Raw genomic sequence first — 23,042 nt, forward strand, 5'->3', positions numbered from 1 at the left:
GCCCTTCTAAAGTCATGCCGATTGTCTTGTATCACCTCCCTGTATTCTGTGTGTCTTAGCATAGCAAATGCTTAATGCCAAAGCATCTATCTGGCAACAAAGCTCCTCCTCTCACACATTAAAAACAGCAACCCGCAAAAGAGAGGAAGTGTGAGAACAGAGAGATGAGAAGTCTCTAACGACTGGAAAAAAGGAAACATTACTCCCACTATCAAGAAAGGGAGGAAGGAGGACCCAGGGAACTACAGCCCAGTAAGTCTCACTTACGTGCCTGGGAAGATCATGGAACAGATCCTCCTAGAAGACATGTTAAGGCACATGAGGGATGATCAGGTGATCCAAGTTAGCCAGCATGGCTTTATCAAGGGAAGATCATGCCTTCAATGATGGAGTGATGACATCACTGGACAATGGGGAAGCAATCAATGTCATCTGCCTGCATTTGTGCAAGGCCTTTGACATACTTTCCCCAATATCCTTATCTCTAAATTGGAGAGAGATGGATTTGAGGGGCGAACAATTTGCTGAATAAGGAATTGGTTGGAAGCAGTAGACAGAGGGCTGTGGTGAATGGCTCTACGTCCAACTGGAGACCAACGATAAGCAGTGTCCCCCAAGGGTCTGTATTGGGATCAGTGTTCTTCAACATCTTCATCAATGATGGGCTTGAGTGTACCCTCAGCAAGTTTGCCAATGACATTAAGCTGAGCGGTTGACACAATAGAAGGAAGGGATGCCATCCAAAGGGACCTCAACACACTTGTGAGGTGGGCCCTTGTGAACCTAATGAGGTTAAACATAGTGAAGTGCAAGGTTTTGCACTTGGACTGGACTTATCCTACATACGTATACAGACTGGGAGAAGAACTCCACGAGAGTAACCCTGTGGAGAAAAACCTGAGGATCCTGGTAGGTGAAAAAATGAATGTAACTAAGGAGTGTGCTCTTGTGGCTTTGAAGGCCAATGGTACCCTGGGCTCCATCAGAAGAGAGATGGCCAGCAGGGACAAGAAGTCATTGTCCCTCTCTACTCTGCCCTTGTGAGGCCCCATTGCATCCAGGTCTGGGGCCCCCAGATGTGGAGCTGTTGGAGAGGATCTAGAAAAAATATAAGATGATCAAAGGGCTGAAGCATCTCTCCTGCATAGACAGGTTGAGGGAGCTGGGCTTGTTCAGCCTGAAGAGATCTAATTGCAGCCTTTCAGTATTTAAAAAGGGAGTATAAAAGAAGAGAGGAATCAACATTTTACTTGGGTAGATAGAGACCGGAAAAGGGGAAATGGTTTTAAACTCAAGGAGGGAAGCTTTAGGTTGGATATCAGGAGGAAGTTCTTTACAGAGAGAGTGGTGAGGTGGTGGAACAGGCTGCCCAGAGAAGCTGTGGGAGCTCTGTCCCTGGAGTTGCCCAAGACCAGGTTGGATGGGGCCCTGGGCAACCTGATCTAGTATCACACCTATAGGTTGGTGGCTCTGCATGTGGCAGGGGGATTGGAATTTGACAATCCTTGGGGTCTCTTCCGACTTAAACCATACTATGATTCCATGACTATCTAGAAAGCACACCATATCCTGTCTTGGAAGCAAGACAGAATAAGGTTCAACACAAATTCCACTCAAAAAACGTGCAGATTAATCTGCGCTTCTCAACTACAACCTGAATATTACAAATCAGTATCTAAAGTAGGTGACTCCTCAAACATTATATCTTATATTAAGATTCTCCATAATCATTGAAAAAGTTCATCTGGAGGGTATTTTCCAAGCTATATTCCCTTTGATGTGTTGAAACTCTCAAATGTACAGTGGAGACAGGCAGAAGGACCCTGATTCATCTGTTCCATTTTTTTAAATATTTTAATATGGTAAATTTAGTTTTAGAAAAAGAAAAAAAAAAAAAAAAAATCAGACAAAATGATATTTACTAGAAAAAAACAATGCATATGTCATATCTATTTTCCTAAAGGCATAAAATCAGAAGCTTTTATTATTAAACAGCTAAAAGTAGTAAAAGCCCAACTGGCAATCTGTTCAGTCAATGATGTAAGTAGTTAGACAATAGGTTGATAAAATGCTTACATACATAAGGAAATAAAGAGCATATAAAGGTGATCAAGTTCTGCATAATACGTAACATTTATGCTGAACTATATTAGAAGTTAGATGCTGTGGTGATGTGACATAATTAAAAGACATATTGTCTTTTATATTATATTAAATATTAGATATTAAATGTATTAAATATATATGTACTAAATGTATTAGATGAACATCCCCCTTTAACCGTCTGGTTCTCTTGTGTTAACTATACAAGCTTAGGAATTTAACTTAGACTTACACACTCTTGCAAATTACTTAAATGAGACAAGCTGCATTCAAAAAATCTGAATTTGTTCAGGGAATTTCAAAAATTGTATCAGTATTGCTATTACTACAAACATTTAGAATTTGATGAAATTAGATGAAGTTCCTCAAAACCAAAAAGAAACAAACAAACAAATAACAAAAACATTACTTAAGATCTACCTCGGTATGAAAATTCTTAGGTATTTACCACCTGCTGCACACATCTGCTCTGGTGCCTTACATTACCCTAAGATTGAGCAGTGTATATGCCAATAATGAGTGGATTAAAAAAAATGAAATGCTTTACCCCATTTGCTCCTCAAATCACAGTGTTACAAAAAAAAAAAAAAAAAAAAAAAAAAAAAAAAAAAAAAAAAGTCTATTAAAATTACTTCCAAACATAACACAATCATGATATACATTGTCTAAATAACAACTTAAGCTATCACCAATCCAGAGCTTACAATATGCAAACATTAAATTGCAACAGCGATTAAAAGTGGGAGCTCATTTAGCAAAGATCTAATTTCAACTGCCACTCAAGGTCACAGATTAAATTTGCCTATGCTTCACAGAAGGGAAGAATAAATGGATTGTGACTGATGAGTGAAGTAACACAAAACAATTCCATGGTAATACAATTTTTCTTAAGACTGAAATACGCCTTAATCAGTAATTTTCTAATTATGCACACTTTTGTATGAGTAATCTGTACTTTTAAGAAAGCTTGAGGTGTTTGTACTTTTTTGCCGAGTCCACAGCATGATAAAGTATTATTATAGAAAAAACAAATATCGACATTTTCCAGCATTTTCTAGCAAGTAACTGTATGTGTATACTGAAATACGTATGTCACCTCATTCCATGGAAAAACACATCCTTGTGCAAGCAAGAAAGATCTTTAAACTGGGCATAAAATATTATCTTTAGCATTTCAAAATAAAAACTTTGTTTAATATGATATGTGCATATACTGCCCTCATGCTGTATATATTACAAAATGCAGAAAATTTTGAAGTCTCTCAGTAAGGAGAAGAAATAATTTATATAACTTTATAACTTACAGTAACAAAATACACTTCTTTTCATAATAAAAGTATACTTACAATAATGTCTGTGGGTACTTCACGGTGTGAATACATTGGTTTATTTGGTATATCCTGTTCACTCAGTAGCTCAAAAACTGCAGGGTAAGTGAGCAAGTTTATCAGACATAGAAAAGACTGGAGAAAGATAAACAAAAGTGAAAAAAGTGACTGTTAGTCAGGTAAGCATAAACAAATATTGTAGAAAGTATTTAAGTTCATCTTTTTTTTGTAGATAAACTGACATAATCAGAGCTTACAAAATCAACTGCAAAAGTGTATACACAATCTAAAAGAGCAGTAGTCTCTGGGAAATGTCTATATATTATCACATTTTGCAAGTGGATGGCTTACTGAAAGTTGAACTCTTTTCCAATGGAACAAATGAGATATACAATCACAAAATGCCTCCTGTCCAGCTTTTCATCCATCAGAACCCTAGGTCCCTTTCCACATGGCTGCTCTCAATGAGTTCTTCTCCCATTCTGTACTTGTATCTCGGATTGCTTCAACACAAGTGCAACATCTTGCACTTGGACTTGCTGAACTTCAATAGAATCTCCTGTGCCCACTTTTTAAGCACGTCCAGGTCCCTTTGGATGGCATCCCTCCCTTCTTCTGTGTCACCAGTAACCCTCAGCTTGGTGTCATCAGTAAACTTTCTAAGAGTACACTTAATTCCACTTTCTGTGTCATTTACAAAGATGTTGAAGAGCGCTGGTCCCAAGATGGACCCCTGGAGGACACCCTTCTGACTGGCCTTCACCTGGACATAGAGCTGCTGACAACAACCCCCTGGCTATGATCATGCAAGCATTTTTTTTATCCACCTAATAGCCCAACCTTCAAATCCATGTTTTTCCAATTTTGTGATAAAGAAGTGGTGTGGGACCATGTCAAAAGTCTTTTACAAGTCCAGGTAGACTGTGATAATTCTGGAAATAACTTTAGAATTATTTTGAAAATTGTAATACTTGCATTATGATGTAATTATAAAATTTTGAGACACGGCATAATCTAAAACACACTGTTCTCTCTGATCTTACTACAGTAACAGGAGACTTGAACTGACAGCCAGAATTTTAACATTCTCATTTCTGTCATTCTTGTCATTTATTACATCATCTTTAAATGGATCTTTAGCATTATGACCTGCCATGTCACAGAAGAATTTTTGCAATCAGTAATTATTTGACTAACAGACCAATTTTGCCTCACACACCAAAAAGTAGGTATAGTTACAATAAAAAAAGCTATCAAAGATAGCCAATCAAGATGATTATTAATAAAGTTCTCACCTTCTGACAGCTCTGGTCAATAGGGTCAACTGGAGTAGATTTGGGTTGAGTTATCCTCACATCATCTTTTCCACACTCCAGAAGAGCCCACAGTTTGGCTACAAATGTCTTTATAAATCCTAAAATAAATATTTGTTCCAGCCATGAGAATAGTAAGAATACAAGAAAAAAAAAATTCATATAAAAAAATTTTACACCAAAATTCTAACCCAGATTCTCAAAATTTTCTACATTTCTACATTCATTAAAATTTCTCAAGACAGACTACCAGAGGATTCCTCTTTCCCTTCTAGTCTCAATCCTTTGGTCAAGCTACCTTTCTACAGCAGTCTGCTTATATTCAATTTAAAACCTACAGCAGCAGTTTGAAAAGAACACTTTACTAGAGGTTGATATTTATATAAATTGTGTTTTCATGTAGATAAGCTTCTGATGTTCCTGAACAAGTTAACTGCTGCAGATTGAGGCTTATCTTGCACTGGCTCTGTAGTTTTATTGGTGACTTACTGTAAATCTGTACTTACTAACATGTTATTGATGAGTTATAGTATGAAAATGGCAGAACATAAAGTTCATGACTGAAACACTACTGGCTGAATTTAAAATGTTCAACGTGCTTTAAAAAAAAAAAAAAAAAAAAAGGAGAAATAGTCACTTATCTTTAAAATCTCCAAGTGTAAGTTACAAACATGAAGTCTGTAAGTATAAACTTTATAGACATTACCCAGCCTGCTCTTAGCATTGAAAATCAATGCAGATTATCCTTGGCCAACCATTTTTCTTTGATGCCGAAGGCCATAAGAAGCAAGCTGGCTAAGAACCTCACTCAGGACAGATGGAGTTACTCAAGTAGATCTGCTCCCTGCTTTCTGAAAGATCCCAGAGGCATAACGAATAACTAACAATCAACTTCCTGAATTGGTAGAATTTCCCTGCCTCTGTAACAGTATTTCAGCCAAGCTTTACTTTATTGATAAGAATCTAGTCAACACAATGACAAACTAATTGACAACAGTTGATTTCTCTAAGCACAATTCTGAAGGAATTTTCTGGTATGGGTTGACACATAAGAAAAAGCATCAGTTCAAAAAAAGACTCACTTCCATCTCACCCTTGTGCAAGAGTGTCAGTGACACTCCAGTATACAGCATTTAGTTCAGTTTCTCACTCTGAGCTGTCAGTAGCCCTGGAAAATTGCATACAAATTACAGGAACCAACACTTCATAATTCTGATCTGCCGATCAGTAAGTAGTATTTGCAAATTATTAACAGCTTTTTTTTTTTTTTAAGCAGTCTTCAACATCATCATGCACAAACATGAAACTTCTAGAAATCCAAACCAATGAAATAAAGATTTTATGTAATGTACGGAAAAAAAAGAAAAATTGGCATCAAGATAAATGCATTACTTAAATGCCTGAAAGAATAAATTTCCTTCTAGAAAATTAATTAATTAACAGGCATTTAAACAGCCTTTACTAATACCGCATAATTATTTCACACAGTCACCATTTTTAGCATCTTTCTCATCTTTTTTTTTTTTCCCCAATATGCTTGACTACAGCATCTAGCTACTCATAATAACATCTTTCCTAAAATTACCTGAACTCTGTAGAGCTACTGCAGCTGTTGGTGTTGTCGCCATTTGTGCAACAATCACTCCATTATCAAATTCTTCATGTTCATTTGCCTGTTAGAAACAACACAACCTGAGTACGTCAGAGGGTGTACAATTCAAACAATCTCCTCAACTATTGATTTTTCCTACACTTGTTTACAGAATTTAATCCACTGTATCATCAGACTTGAACAATTCACATATCCTCTACAGTTTTGCCAGGGTCAGATTCCAAACCAAACATCTTTATCAAGTAAATAATCATATAAAAATTTAAATGAAAAATACAATGGCTAAGAGATGCAACATCAACAAATAAAAGCTTTAGTATTATTATGTTCTTTGCACATATTAAATTGGATGCATGTGACATTCTACTTTTTCCCCAAAAAATGCATATCTGATCTTTGGTTACACATTAGAATTTCAAGTGCTGCCTAGCGTATTTAGATTTCAACACCACCTATCTACATGGTCTAGAAAAAAAAAAGAAAACTTCAAAGAATAAAAAAAACTTTACAGAAAAGAGTCAGGAAAAATAAATAACATATGCCTGGCATTTTAAGATGATTAGCATCCAACAGAATTAAATGTATGGGACACTACATCAAACTTGAAGACCTAGAATTTAAAATTTAAATTACAATTTAAATTACAAAATGATGTCTCAACTTATTTTTTTTTATTATGTTCTTTCTTCTTCATGTTATTATCATCATTAAAAGAATAAAACCACTGTACCTGCCCTATAACTCTTACCTGGTGTTTTTTTGATAAACTGTTGAACATAAAGCTCACACAGTCACTCATGGCCCCAGTACTATGAAGCAAAAATAGTCCCTTGGGTGTGGCTGAAAAATTTAGCAGGGCATCTAGCAAAGTCTCTTCCCATAACACACTGTAAGAGGAGGAAAGTAACAATTAAAAAAAGAAATTAAAACTAGTTTAAAAACAAACAATTTAAAAATCAAAAGCTTTCTCATTTAAACAGCAACAAAAAAATACATTTAGGAAAGTTATATGTAACACTATCACTTTGTGCAAACACCCAAACTTATCCTGACAGAAGGATTAGCTTAGACAATAAGGAAGGAGTACAGAATAGACAAAACAATGCAATCATGAACCCAAAAGACCTGTATCATCTTTACATGCTCTTATGATTTTTTATCTAACCCTGGACAAGCCTTTTAAGGCATTACTGTAGCAGTTACACATAGGCAAAGTTGGCACAGAATTTGCCACTGACGTAAAAACACTGTAAGGAACTAATAAAAACTTGCAGCCCTTCTAGAAATTAGTACAGAATTATAAAAATAAGGCTCCGTATTTTTAATAGCTTCTTGTACTAAGAGCAGTAAATGAAAAACATTTTCTACAAACATGACAGGAATAACAGCCATTACAAGAAGCAAATATGATATCTTCTGAGCTACAAACAGTCTGTACTCCAAAAACAAAAGTGAATCAATTCTGTGTCCTTTGGCAAAGTACAATAGCTGCAAGCATCACCAGAATCATATGATTCTCTTTCACTGAAAGCAGTTGCTTACAGGATTCTTACTTCTAGTTCTCATTTCTCACTTTTGATTCCTATCACTAACAGAAGCAAGCAGCTGTTTCCATAGCACTCAGCCATTACCCCAAAATATAAACACTTCTCCTAATGCCTGCCAGGTCATGTTCAGTAGCAAAAATTTCACCTAGAAATATATCAGCTTGACTTAATCCATAAAGAAATGAAAAATCTAGATGACAGAATGAAATTGCAACTTACGCCGAAGGTACTGATCAGTGATAGTCTCTTCACTTACAGCTCTACATCTCTGAATTTCTTTTTATCACTAGTTTTGAATTGCTATAAACAGTTTGCAAGCCACCATTAGAGTATTAACTGTTAAGGAATATTTGCAAATTATGTATGAAATCTATTGTAAACTATAAACAAGAAAATCTGCTTGATTAACCTGATAATCTGCTTAATCTTCTCTCTGAATTTTCAGACTCACAAATGTCTGTATGCTTTCAAATGATAAATGTACAAATATCTATAAGGCACATTATATTTCAGTACAAAAGCAAGGACATCAATCTTAACACATACTTGACTTCGAGCAAGAATTTAGGCCATCTTGCTACACAGTATTTTGACAGCACAGATACCATTCAGAAGAAGAGTTTTAAATTAACACTATGTCAAAACCATTAGATAAATTCTGACTGTTATTTTGTTCTATGCTTTCTAATTCACATTTTCCTCAAACCATTTTCTGAAGTCGAAGAGAATCAGCTCAACTGTAAGTCAGCTTAACATAGATTAGACATAACTGTGTGAGCCAAAAAAGTCATTAAAGGTCAAGAACAATTTTGTGACTCAACTGATACACATCCTAGGATGACATCACTCATGCTATGCTTCTGGAAGAATTCCTAAAAAATACACAGTGTTATTATAAAAACATGCTTCAATTCCAAATAAAGTAATTGTGTGCATTTTGTATTTGTACATATTCAAATATCAAAGAACAATACTTACACATTTTTTGAGTCTAGACTTATTGATGATGTGGAGTCTGCACCAGTTACAGGGGTAGGTACTCTTTCTGAAAGCAAACTTGCCTGTGAAATAAAAAACAATAATAAAAAACTGCTTATTTATTCCATTTTAAAATGCCAAATCTTGGTCACTCTCATAATACATAAAAAAACATCAGTGATCAGGTTGTAGCCTAGACTTTGTTATAGAATACACCATACCACTTACATTTTTTACTTCAGAATGCTCTTTGTGTTGTTTTTAAATTTTTTTCCCTCAGATATAAATCGACTTAAAGCTATCACATTTTTTTTAATTATAAAAATTCTCCTTAAAAATATTTTGTTCTCACTTTTTACTTAGACTCCCAAGTAGAAAAATTCTCATGCAAAAAAATGAAACAGATTAGATTTTATTCTGCTTCTGTTCCAAGTAACAGAAACAGCAGTCTCTTGAACTAATAACACAGTACAAATGTGTTGAGCAATTCTGTCAAATTTTATTTTATTTATGAATTTTATTAAATGATATATATAGGTATGGATATACATATAAACAAAGTAAGTTACAAACAAAGATTCTATGTGTGTATAAACAAACACATATTTGGTGAGATTTCTAATTAAAAAGCTGTTTTAAAATAACTTGTGAAAAACACTTTATATTTAGCAACATTTCTCAAGATAAGGAGTACACTTTACCATTCAAATGAGAGTAGTCATTAATTTCAATGAATTCAGTGGAATCATTCTCTTATAATCTAATACATACACATAACATTCCTGTATTAAACTAATTACCTATCATGAACCTGTTAAGCTTCTCTTTTATCATCATCTATACAAAAATGCCAGCTTCTGTCTCAGAATTCCACTAAGATTTGCCATGAAAATATTTTCCTCCACCAGTCTTAAAACAAGACGACATGTAAGGCAGATGTAAACAAACCATCTGTCTATCTTTCAAACATCTGTAACTAATGCTTGGATAGAATTTTTAATTTTTATTTTTACTTTACTCAAGATCAAAATTGTAGATGCTTTAAAATTAAACAACAGAAACAGAAAATCATTAATATGGCAGTGAGAATTTGCTTTACTAAAATGTTGATTCTTGAAGTCCTTAAATATGCAGACTCCTTTTGACCTTCAAAGTGATGTGAAGAAATATAATTCTGTCAGTTGAATGATTCATAATTTAATTCTAAGCATTCATGCTATTTTCCTTTTGTATGTCAAAACAAATTGCCTAAATGATGGTCTGTATCATAATAAAGCTTTTTTAATATGCAGAACAAGTATTTTGAAAATGCATGGTTGATGAGATGCTTTAGAGCAAATAACAGGAAATGCCCATCAAAAGCATATGCCAGCCTGACTGTGATAAACATTAAATAGATAAACAGGTTAGTTCAAGTAAGATTAACTGCTTACATAACAAGAAAGCATAAACATGATTGACAGATTTTTGAGTTACACAAATTTCAGCATGGTTAAATTGAACTAAACTCTATAACTCAATAAAATTCTGAAGTTCTTCAGGCAGAGAAGAACATAAATTTCAAAACCAACATTTTATAATGGGAATTTCAATTTCCTCTGATATAATAATTATAGTTGTAATATTTTATTTTCTATCAAAATTTATGCTTTCATGATCACACCCTTACATGGAAGCGGTAAGAAATATCTGAAAGCTAATTATTTAAGTCTTCTATTCATGTTTCATCTGATACTTTCTGCCTTAGAATACACTGCGACCATTTCTAAGCATAATTAAAGCATGCAGCATTTGTCAAGAATAGCTGTTCCATTCTGTTTCCCTTGCAATCAATCGCTCTCCTGCTTCCTTGTCTCCAAAAAAAGTCTTTAGTCTTTTGTCAATTTTTATTTCCAGCTTGGCTTGATCCTTCTCCTCTAAGAAAATATTTTACAGTCACTGTGTGTGTGGGGGGGGGGGGGGGGGGGGGGGGAGGGGAAGGAGGGGAGTTGATTGCATTTTTCAATATAAAGTGAAGTAACACAGCTTAATTTTGTTTGTTTCCACTAAGAATTTTGGTATCCATAGTTCAAATACAATGTTTCAGCTTAGAGGGAAGTCAAAACTGAAGCTTTGTATGTTATCTAAATATTGTCCAAGTTACTTTCATGATTTCAACATTTGTTTGAATTTTACTTCACTGCAAACTTTTTGAAAACTGCTTTTGCAAGCAGCACCTGATGTCATTCTTCCATCTTAACAATAACATGAGGGCTGCTCCAGAAGTAGTGCCTCTATTTTATTATGCTGGCCCCTGACGTCAAAGACTGATGTTGGTCATATGACAATAGAGGCTGAACCTTCCCACCAACATTCTATTGTGCTCTGTTGTATTATTACCGATGGCAGTTGATGCGTAGTTTGACAAAATGGTGTCTGACATGAAGTGCATATGAAACAAACCTGTATAACTGAGACCTTCCATGCAAAAAAAAAAAAAAAATCGCATCCACTGACATTCATCAATGCTTGCTGAGCTTTTATGGAGACAAAACAGTGGGTGTGAGCACAATGAGGTGCTGGGTGATGCTTTTCAGCAGTGCTGTGAAAGACAAGCCACATTACGGATGGCCATGCAGATTTTTTACAAGCCTAACATGTCGGCCTATCATCATTGGTGAAAATGCATACCTGATCAAGATGAAATGCAATGTTGAAAAGCAGTGTTTTGTAGCTAAGAATTTGCTCTATCAAATACTGTATTATGCTCTTTGTACCTGCTGCAGTTTCCAAGGAAATAAATAGAAGGCATTACTTTCAGAGCAACCTACATAATAATTGGCAAGAATTTCCACACTGCATATGATTATAAGAGCAATAAAAATAGAAGAAAAAATAGTGAGTAAGGAGGGATCTACATATATTGTTCAGTAAATTTATAATAGAAAGCAGAACAGTCTTCACAGTTGTCCCATGATCTTTCCAGCAGAAAATGCACTGGACTAGTAATCAGATGGAAGTGAAAGTGTACACTGCATAACGTATCCACACACAGATAACACAAGAACTCCAGTTTGTGCATCTTATTACAGTCTCTTAAGAATATCTCAGTAGCATCTAACCACTTAAGTCAACCATTTAAGTCAAATATTTTTCTATCTTCCACAAAACTAATTGGTTTAACTTTAAAAATATTGAGATCACATCTGAAGAGTTTTTCCTTACAAAACAGCCCAGACTAGGAATGAAGATCAGATCTCTAGCAGACAGTGACAAATACAGAATCACAGAATCATACACAGATTAGAAAAGGCCTCCAGGATCACCAAGACCAACAATGAACCTGACCTACCAAATCCCATCACTTAACCATGTTCCTTAGTATCATGTTCACACTTATCAATACATTCAGGAATGGGACACCATCACTTTTGTGGGTAGACCGCTCTGATGTTTGACCACGAAAAAATTCTTCTTAATATAATGTCTAAATCTCCCCTGGCCCCTTTCCACACATCCCATCACTTAAAATTTTAGAAAAGAGGCTGGACATTCTCTTCACTGCAACCTCCTTCCAGCAAGGAGGCCCCTCCTCTGCTTCCTGTTCTCTACACAAAACAACCTCAATTCCCTCAGTCATTCCTCGAAAATCTTGTTTTTCAGACCATTCATCTTTGAGAATAACCCCTCAACTTTGAGAATATCTCAGTAGCATCTAACCATTTAAGTCAAATATTTAAGTCACTCTTCTCTGCACACACTTGAGTAGCCAAACATCCTTCCTGTAGTGAGGGGTCCAAAACCAAACACAGTATTTCTGGTGTATACAAAGGGACAAATCACTTCCTGAGTCATACTGGCCACAGTATTTCTGACACGATGGCATTGGCCATCTTGACTAACCAGGCACACTTCTGGCTTCATGTTCAGCAGCTTCCAACCAGGATTTCTAGGTACTTTTCTGCTGGACAACATTCCCATTACTCTTCCCCAAGACTGTACCTCCAGGTGAGGTTGTTACAACTCAAGTGCAGTACCTGATACCTTGTTAAAAGTCATGATATTGGATTTCGCACACTGATTTAGCCTACACAGATCCTTCTGCAAAGCCTTCCTATTGTGAAGTAGGAAGTCCTGCCTAACTTAGTATTGCCTGCAAACTCAGTGAGGGCGCACTTGATCTCCTCCACCCAATCTCTGATAAAAATGTTACACAAAATCTGCCCTAGTACTGATTGCTAGGGAACACCACTGGAGACCAGCAGCAATCTGGACTGAACACCATTCACTGGGACTGTTTGAGCATGCTCTTCATCCAGACAACTGGACACTTGTTCAAGGCATGAGCAACCAGTTTCTCCAAGAGAATACTGAGGGAAACAGTGTCAAATGCTTTACTAAAATCCAAGCAGACAAATAGTGAACATTAAATAATTTCTAGCATCAATTACAATGTTTAAAAAGGAGTAGATCAATGAATGATAGGCCTATCTACACATCTTCAGAGTTCCTGGTTTAAATCTTAAGACACATAAGTCCCAATTTAAGCTGCTGCTATGTTTACATACAGAAGGAAATTTTGAGAAGTAGAACTTCACTTTTAGAACAATTCGAAGCATTCCTACCTCACTTCTTAAGTAAGAGGAATCTACACTAACGAAAAACTGTCACATTAAGATAAATCTCTCAAAGTAAGATTTTTCTAAACTTCCCAGTTCCAAAATAAGATTTACCTTTTTCCAGGCCTCTCCAATTGATTCATGCAAGCCATAAGGAATTAGCATCTGCAGGCCTTCACATGTTCTGTACATCTGACGACATACAAAAATGAAAGCTCCTTTAACAACTTGCAAAAGCTCGGATCCAGATAAAAGAGAAATGTCGTCATGAAGAAGTTTCTTTGTAAACTGAACAATTATATGAACAGCTGTAGGACTGGAAATAAAATAACACTTTTAAAATGTTGGTTTGTAGTCTTCAATGAGCCCTGAAAAAAATTCTTTGTCAGAGCTTAGTTAAATTTTTCTAGGAGTAGTGGAAAGAAATTACGACCCACTATGGAAGAATCCAATATACTAATACTTCCAACAGTAGTCCAAATAAAGAATATAAAGCAAATGATTTTACTTTAGCTACTGGTCCACATAAAACAAACATGCAGCCACTGTCTAACATCTTGCCCAAATGGCTGTGAACTACACAAACTGTGTTTTGAAGCTGAAGCTTCCCATCAATATTCCATTACGTTGTGTTGCATTGTTAGAGATGGCAGCAGAGGGGCAATCTGACAAAATGGTGTCTGATATGGAAGTGTTTATGAAGCAAAAGTGTGTAACTGAAGTCCTCCATGCGGAAAATACTGCACCCACTGTCATTCAACAATGTTTGCTAATGTTTACGGAGACAAAACAGTGGACGCTTGCATAGGTGAGATGGTGGGTAGATAGTGTGCTTCAGCAGGGGCAGCAGCGGTATGAAAGACAAACTACATTCCATACAGCCATGAAGACTTTCACATACATGACTTCACACATATGCCTGCAGCATGCAGGCTCTTGCACATCACTGGTGAAAATGCATAGCTAATCATGGTGGCAACACTGAAACGTAGCATTCTGTAGCTGAGAATTTCTCTTTCAAGCAGTGTTATTGTGCTCTATTTGCCTGTTGTAGTTTCCATGGAAACAACTGGGAGGCATTACTTTTGGAGCAATTCACTTATTTCTTAGAAGTGTGATTTTATCTGGTTATACACATAAATCTCTTTCTTATACATTCTTAAAAACACTTTCTATTTGATAATGAGATATTTATACTTCAAACACAAACAAAACATGCTACAAATGTTTTTTTTAAAACTGAGTATCTCCTCATAAGACTAGCACAATTCATTAAATTCCTCACTAATGTTATTCACTTCTTACCTATTTTCTTTTGCAGAGTTTTTATTTCCTCCATAAAGAAGAACAGAAAGACCATCTTCTGCAGCAGCAATCCTTGCCAAAATATCAGCTATATCAATTAAAGTGGTTTCAAGGCAATTTATAAATACCTGTTTGGGAGCCAAAAAAAAAGTTTTAAATTAATTGCTTTAGTAAAAGCTGTTTATTCAAGTCTGGCTTATATATGCAGAATTTGAATGAAGGTCACCTTACTGATGTCTGCTGGATGGTTTAAACAAAAGGAAAGCAGCCTATGCTCAAATGCTGTCACATAAAAATCTACATCACAGAAGGCAGTAATTGCCACTTTTAATGATTACAGCAGAAATCTAATGACTACAAAATACAGAGAACAGACATTACTAAACTCTTTTCTCTTTTCCCGCAATGAACGTGGAAAGATTCTTGATAAACCATCTAGTATCTGAGTCAAGGTGAGAAACACACTATTGTTTTGCTGCATATGCACCGGAAACTCTTTGGCAAGACATGGAATTCCAGTTGCACAGGAAGATCTTTTGTGTCCAACTCATATCTAGGCAGAGGTAAGCCTAAACAGCCACTTGCTCTGTAATCATGAGGAAGCCTTCCCTGCTGAAGCAAAACAAAAGTCACCTGCCAATTTCTCGTTCACATCAGAACACTGAACAACAGAGCTATAACAAAGAGGGCCTGAGCATTTACCACTGGGATTCAGACTGTTTGGCCTGGCACCATCACTTGTGATTATGCTACCTGAAAAGTCCTAAACAGGTCTTTACTTATTAGTAAATGAAATCATTATTATAATGGTAGACAAGCAAAATACAAGTACTCCACACAAAGAATCTGTCAGGGAGCAGCAAGCACAAGTTGCTCTGCAAGGAAAACTGCAAGATAAGAGGGATGAAGAGGCATTCAGAGGCAGTGGCTCTCCATCAGATGGGCAGGCAGTCCTTCCACACCCAAGCAAAAAGAGTAGATAAAGTTTGCGATGGCAACCAGGTTCACGCAACAATTCAGATCCCTTCCATTGAGACAAAGGAGGTCTGAGGTTAAGCTAGGAAGCTGAGTCAATGATTAATTAGGGTTAGTCACAACCCAGTGATAACCATGCAACTCAACAGTGACAAAGCTGTCACAGAATCTGAGCTCAAACAAGCCAAGCCCTGTCTATGGGTTGGGGTACAAATCAATGGGACACATGGCTTCAGTGTTGTTATAACGCAGTACAGGCAGGAAATCAATGTGAGAACTTTAAAAATATTCCTGAGAGAAGGGTGGACTGAGTCCACACTGAGGCTTATTAGCAGAGACATTGCTGCATTGCTGGAACTGGGGTGGTGAGTGGTCTCTGCTGAGGCTTTCTGACAGAGCTTCCACAAACATAACCCTTCAAGGCTTCACCCCATTCCCTAAGCTACTGACCATAGGCAGCCAAGCCCAAGTATAGGATTATTAGGGAGGAAATGTTATATTAATAACATATTAGGAATATTAGGGAGCTTCTGTCAGTAGACAGAAGCTGTGATTCTGCAGATCTTATTCTAGAGTCTTAAATGTGGTCACCAAAACTGTTCCTGTCTGTACACCTCAGTCTGACTATGACTCTTTTACTCTAAGGGTGACTAAGCAATGGCACAAGTTGCCCAGATTGTAGCATTTCCTTAAAGGGATTCAAAAGCCATCTGGATACAGTCCTATGCAAGAGGCTTTAGGTAGGCCTGTTTAGACCAGAATACCTCCAGAGGTCCTCTTTCAACTTCAATTATTGCGTGATTCTGTGAATATACAGTCAAGAGATAACCAGAGTCTCTCCCATCCAGAAACTTCAAATTACCCAGATTTATAAACAGACGCTGTACCCAAGAAAACAGGATAGAGTCAACAGAGAGATCAATTTTAGGCAAAGATGAGCTAAAGGGGAGTACTATTCCGAGTGGCATTTATTAAATGCTAAGTATGTCAGAGCAGAGCACTACTACCATAAAGCTGAAGTCCACTGCTCAAATCCTTTCCACTCCTCTGTTATTTATCAAAGATCGCTGAACTCATGGGAGAAGGGATTTCCACACTGCTAAGCAATTCAGCTGCTGCTTTTTCTCTTATTGGTGGATCTGTGTATTATATATTGCACCCAGGGAAAATAGTCTTATTACTTTACAATTTAAAGAATTTACCATTAATGCCAGTAGTCAGTGTTGTCAGAGATAACTATTATTAGGATTTTGGTTTTTTTTTCTCGTTAAAATTACCTCTGTAACTGAGGGTTAAAAGAACTGACATTTTATTTTTAGATTACTGCGTTTGGCTGTTTAGAATTTTAAAGAAGGAAAACACTATGCTATCACTTTCTCTTTGGAATAGTGCTATTTTGCTTTCCCTGGGCAAGAAAAAACACACAGTACTTTATCTTCAATGTGAATACTATATTCTGTACTAGTTCTGTACTTGCTTCAGCAGCAATTCAGAGACCACAGGAGTCAAAAAAATTATTATTTATTGCTCATAAACAAATACTTTTGACAATTCCTGCTCACAATCACCAAGTTTCTCTCTCTACTGTTGTTACGCAACACCACACTGCTTAACAGGTAAAATCTTTACTCTTAAAGCAGATGTGTGGCCCAAATAACATGACCGTTTTTTCATTAGGCCCAACATGCAACTAAGGGGCCTTGTATGAGTCTCCAATGCTTTCCATTCTCAAATGAAGTCAGGTATGTGGCCACTGGCCTCAGAGTCTGAGACAGACACAATCCAGCACTGGAGAGCCACATCCTTCATTGCAATGTTGGATTCATGAGTGTGTCTACAAAGTGTCAGTGGTTTGCCTGGGAAACAAGAATTACAATTCTGGTAGAAGAGAAAAGGCTATTGTGACTTCGTCAATCTTTCCTAGTTGTTGGTTTGTCAGATTGGATACAAAATAAATTGTACCTTCATTAGAAGAAACATGGCAATTCTCAGATTCACAGTATATGCATAGCATGCTACAGCTAATGGGCATTAAGTATTCCTGAATAAGACCTGGGTTTTTTTTGTTAAAAAAAATCTTACTAAATTGCATGATTTCTTATAATTGGTGAGAATTCAGCTACCTGTGTGTGACAGGTGAGCATCACATTAAAAAAGAGAAAACGAAGAGCTGTTAAAGACTGACTTACTACCTTATCAATTAAAAAATTACTACTGCATACATTTATCTCTCATTATGCTTTAGAATCCAGTGTGACCATGAAGATTGCTTGGAGGATTATCTAGCCCTCCATCTCAGCCAATCCATGCATTATCATCTTAGTACTATTTTTTAAATTTGATAATTAGTGCCTACAGTATATTCAGGCTTAACAATTTTTAGTCCTTCAAAAAAATCTGCACTACATTTTTGCAGTCTGCAATAAAATCACGACATCTTGAAGTGTTAATCCTGAAAAGTATCCATAAATATAAAATAAAATGTATAAGTGATGCTACTTATTACAGACACTGGCAAAACAACTAAGAGTATATAGTGTTGAAAATCATGTTAGTAGTTTTTTTAAACATTATAGACAGAAATGCTTTAGAATATTTGAAAATACTGTAAGCATTGGAATATTTTTGATAGGCACTAATATGAAGAATCTTTCCTAAAAATTCACAAAATAATAATCAGCAGGATATTAAAAAAAATTAAGAATCTGGAGGAGGAGGAGGAGGTAGTAAAATTGGGAATCTAGACTGTCTTTTGTACGTCTGAGTATCAGGAAACTAAAAACTTCTCAGCTATTAGTTTCTCTCAAATACCATAGCTCAGGCTCTTAATGCACACTAGATCCAGGTCCTCACTTTCTCTTTCTTGAGATTTACAGTCACCTAAAGCAATGAAAACAAAAACAATAGTATAAGCTGAAACTTAAACCTCCTTGCCAGGCAAGTTCAACTAAACTTTCAAGTTCTTAAAGGTAGACAGTATTTCACAAGATTTGTACAGATCTTACAGAGTTTTGTTTTGTTTTAAATCTCTTCCTTTTACCAATTCATAAAACTGTAATTTTCCATATGGCATTATGTATTTTGCCCACACTAATCACTGGGAACATTTAATTTCAAGTTGTCAACCAAATTTAGAAATTAATAAAAGTAAGCTTCCTTTTAAATAGCAGACAGAGTGGATTAGAAAGATAAAATAAAATAGGAAAAAGCATAGGAAGAAAAAAGTTACTAAGGGAATGGTCTCACAACAGTTCAATTTTTTCTACTATTCACAAGATTTGAAGAAAACTGTATGACAAATGATAACGACATTAAGTGATAAATGATAATGACAATATATACTATTCAAGCTTACTATAATAGTTAAAGTAGAAAATACTACTGGAGTTACCACATGACAACATAATTTTTCTGAAAAAATATTTAAAATATAATATGCTACACATTTGAAATTTATTTTGAAGACTACTACAAACCTCTGTACCATTCAGTAAACTTTGAAGAGGATCAAGTAGGGCATCCATCACTACATCTGTATATAAACAGTCAGTAGCACACCCTGTTTGATCACAGAACACTTGCAGAATCTCCATAACGAGACTTGCTGGAGAATAATTGTCTGTTAAACACAAGAATTATGAATGTATGTATTAAGTTACATAAACATATGCACGTAGCCTATGTAAATGCTGTATTAATAACACTTTCTTTAAGCAATGGTTTAACAGCTAGAGAGAGGGACAAAACCTTATAGAGAAAAGGAAGATAAAAATCTGCACAACAAACAGACCCAAATTATTTTTTTATACATGTTCTTTAAACATTTCTTTAAATGTTACCAGAGGTCTCACTATTATTATACATTTTAGCATATATTAAAAACATTTACCTGTACGTGCTGCCAAAGCCTCCTTTGAGTAACTTGGAGAGTAATAAATAAGTTGAGTAAACAATACCAACAGATCAGTTAGGGATACGCAATCTATAAAAAAAAAAAAAAAAAAAAGAAAAGAGCAGAAAAGAGCACTCTGGAAACTCAAGTATGGTTGCAATTTTATAAATTTGTGAGGAAAGGGCTGGTATCCATGAAGCAGAGGACGAGACTGTTACTTTTGTAGGGAGAGAAAAAAGTAAGCATCATTCAAAAGATCATTGCTTACATGGAATTATACAAATAACATATAAATGAAAAAAAATGATGCAGTGAGTGGATGTTTCTTCCTCGCAACTTTCTATACTGGGTCTCTTAAGGACTGATCCTCAAATTGGAGTTATGAAAAATCTTTAATAGACATAAGTATTGCTATCCAGAAATGCAATTAACTCTGCATTGGATTAATAGGGACACTAATGTAATGGAAAGCTACAACTGTTACCACATTGTGTATCACTAAATGTAGATTTCTCTGGACTTCCAAGGGCTTTTCCATCTTATCTCTCCTGTACTTACTAACACCTCTGTTTCATAGCTATAGATCATTCCCTCTGTAATGTTACATTATGTAATCAAGTCAAACTCAGAGTAATTGGTAAAATTATATTAAGTTTGAAGTCCTGATTTGGTTTCACATGTGAAATCTAGAAGCACTTCTCTTTCCAATCACAGAATCGCCTGGGTTGAAAAGGACCTCAAAGATCATCTAGTTTCAACCCCCCCGCCATGGGCAGGGTTACCAACTATCAGACCAGGCTACCTAGAGCCACATACAGCCTAGCCTTGAATGCGTCCAGGGATGGGGCATCCACAACCTCCTTGGGCAACCTGCTCTGGTGTGTCACCACCCTCTGCATGAAGAACTCCCTCCTAATATCCAATCTAAATCTCCGCTGTCTCAGATGAAAACCATTCCCCCTTGTCCTATCACTATTCACCCTCATAAACAGCGCTCCCCCCTCCTGTTTATATGCTCCCTTCAAGTACTGGAAGGCTGCAACGAGGTCTCCCCAGAGCCTTCTCTTCTCCAAGCTAAACAAGCCCAGTTCCCTCAACCTTTCCTCATAGGAGAGCTGCTTCAGCCCTATAATCATCTTAGTGGCCCTCCTCTGGACCCGCTCCAGGAGCTTCACATCCTTCCTGTACTGGGGTCCCCAGGCCTGGGCGCAGTACTCCAGATGGGGCCTCACAAGAGCCAAGTAGAGGGAGACAATCACCTCTCTCTCCCTGCTGGCCACCCCTTTTATAATGCAACCCGGAACACGGTTGGTTTTCCAGGTTGCAAGTGCACACTGCTGGCTCATCTCCAGCTTGTTATCTACCAAGTCCAGCTTGATCCCCAAGTCATTCTCTGCAGGGCTGCTCTCAAGGAGATCTTCCCTCAGTTTGTATAAATACCTGGGATTGCCCCGACCCAAGTGCAGCACCCTGCATTTGGCCTTGTTGAACTTCATTAGGTTTTCATGGGCCCACTTCTCCAGCCTGTCCAGGTCCCTCTGGATGGCTTCCCTTCCTTCCAATGTGTTGACTGCACTGCTCAGCTTGGTGTCATCCGCAAACATGCTGAGGGTGCACTAGATGTGATTATCTATGTCGTTGATGAAGATACTGAAGAGCACTGGTCCCAAGACCAACCCCTGAGGAGCATGGCTTGCGACTGGCCTCCATCCTAACAAAGAATTATTGATCATGACCCTTTGGCTGCATCCAGCCAGCCAATTCTTAATTCACCGAACAGCCTATCCTTCAAATCCACACCTCTCCAATTTAGAGAGAAGGATGTGGCAAGGGACCATGTTAAAGGCCTTACAGAAGTCCAGGCAGATGACATCCCACCACCCTTCCCCCATCCACCAAAGCCATCACTCCATCATAGAAGGCCACCAGATTGGTCAGGCACGATCCACCCTTGGTGAAGCCATGTTGACTGTCTCGAATCACCTCTTTATCTCGTATGTACTTAACATAGCTTCTAGAAGGATCTGCTCCATGATCTTCCCAGGTACAGAGGTGAGGTTTACCGGCCTGTAGTTTCCCAGGTCTTCCTTTCTCCCTTTCTTAAAAGTGGGAGTAATGTTTCCCTTTATCCAGTCACCAGGGACTTCACCAGACAATCAGTTATATCAACTACCTTGACAAAAGATATTACTCATAGCTAGAAAGACTGAATCATATACTGATCCAACCCTCTTTCAACATGAAACTAACACATATATTAAGTAAAAAATGCTCTATTCAATCATATCCACCAAAAATTAAAAAACAGTGCTGAAACTGAAAATTATCTATGTCATCTTGTAGCAAAGTTTGGCAGGCACAGAATCACTAAAACAGAACTTCATCCTTTAACAGGTATAATATTGCAGTGGAAACATACATAAGTATAAATATACTCAAAAGGTTCCATTTTCCTCACCTCTCCTCTTACCTTTTTTGTTTTTCAGCTGTACTGGAAAGAGATTTCGGCCTTGCTTATATATCAACAATCTGCCTAAAAGGCATAATGAATGAACAAAATAGATGTACTGCAATTCTGATCCAGTATAAAAAAACTTCTGCTCATTATCTACAACAACAACAACAACAACAACAAGAAAACAAAATAAGTACTTGACTATATTAACGTACTTCTAAATAGGTGGCTACTACTTATAATGTGTCTATAGTACATGTAGATCATTTTATATACAGAGTATAAATAATTAAAAGCTACTACTAGTGGTCTCCCAAAAGTCAGACATAAAATATTTCATTAAGAAAAAGAACAAACAGGATGTCTTCCTCTTGAGGAACCATGCTCAAAGATACTAAAAATGCAAATGCATGAGCTTGTAATGCAAGAGATGCAAAAAAACTCACTAGAATGCTGCTGAGGGAAGTCATTGACTCTGGAAGTTTTACAAACTGCCGCCTTGCAAAATTCAAAATAATCAAGACATTGCTGGACAGCTGCATTAATCTGTAGGGAAAAAGAGCACCTAATAATGCAATACTAGTCATTTTACAAGAAACGTATTTACTTTGGTATCCTAGTATTCCCATTAATAAAAGAATGTATAAATTCAAATCACTGAAGCTATTTCATGTTTCAGGGCTTTGGAAGGGGTAAGAGAAAGGATGCAAAACTATGACTATTAAAACACATTAACACAAGCTTCAGCTGTATAAGCATGCTAAACCAATCAACCAATCTACAAACAAGAAGACAGAGAACATGTAAGCATTTTGAGAAGTTAATAACAATCCTCGATTGCCAAATGATCATTACTAGGAAGATTTTCACTATACATATGTGAAAAACTTTGTTGAGATTGTATCTACTAAACCTTAATGTTGGTTACTGGGTGCT

At 36.5% G+C, this 23,042-nt stretch overlaps 1 protein-coding gene across 6 annotated transcripts in view; it reads right to left on the bottom strand.

Moving 5' to 3' along the window:
* The window catches only part of TBC1D32 (TBC1 domain family member 32), a 79,586-nt gene that overhangs the window by 43,805 nt on the left and 12,739 nt on the right, over positions 1-23,042 (bottom strand). For all 6 annotated transcript variants that reach the window (XR_007374985.1, XM_048935684.1, XM_048935683.1 and 3 more), the window contains exons 12-22: positions 22,553-22,652; positions 22,122-22,259; positions 19,649-19,741; positions 19,236-19,378; positions 14,785-14,912; positions 13,594-13,795; positions 8,882-8,964; positions 7,105-7,243; positions 6,330-6,417; positions 4,727-4,845; positions 3,450-3,566 (exon numbers count right to left, since the gene is read on the bottom strand). Coding sequence is in view for 5 of the 6 variants with exons in the window: in XM_048935684.1 (XP_048791641.1) it covers positions 3,450-3,566; positions 4,727-4,845; positions 6,330-6,417; positions 7,105-7,243; positions 8,882-8,964; positions 13,594-13,795; positions 14,785-14,912; positions 19,236-19,378; positions 19,649-19,741; positions 22,122-22,259; positions 22,553-22,652 (1,350 nt within the window). In the remaining variant the exon portion in view is untranslated. The remainder of the gene's footprint in view (positions 1-3,449; positions 3,567-4,726; positions 4,846-6,329; positions 6,418-7,104; positions 7,244-8,881; positions 8,965-13,593; positions 13,796-14,784; positions 14,913-19,235; positions 19,379-19,648; positions 19,742-22,121; positions 22,260-22,552; positions 22,653-23,042) is intronic.

This window comes from Lagopus muta, chromosome 2 (assembly GCF_023343835.1).
Source record: "Lagopus muta isolate bLagMut1 chromosome 2, bLagMut1 primary, whole genome shotgun sequence".
In the NCBI taxonomy this organism is placed as follows: domain Eukaryota; kingdom Metazoa; phylum Chordata; class Aves; order Galliformes; family Phasianidae; genus Lagopus; species Lagopus muta.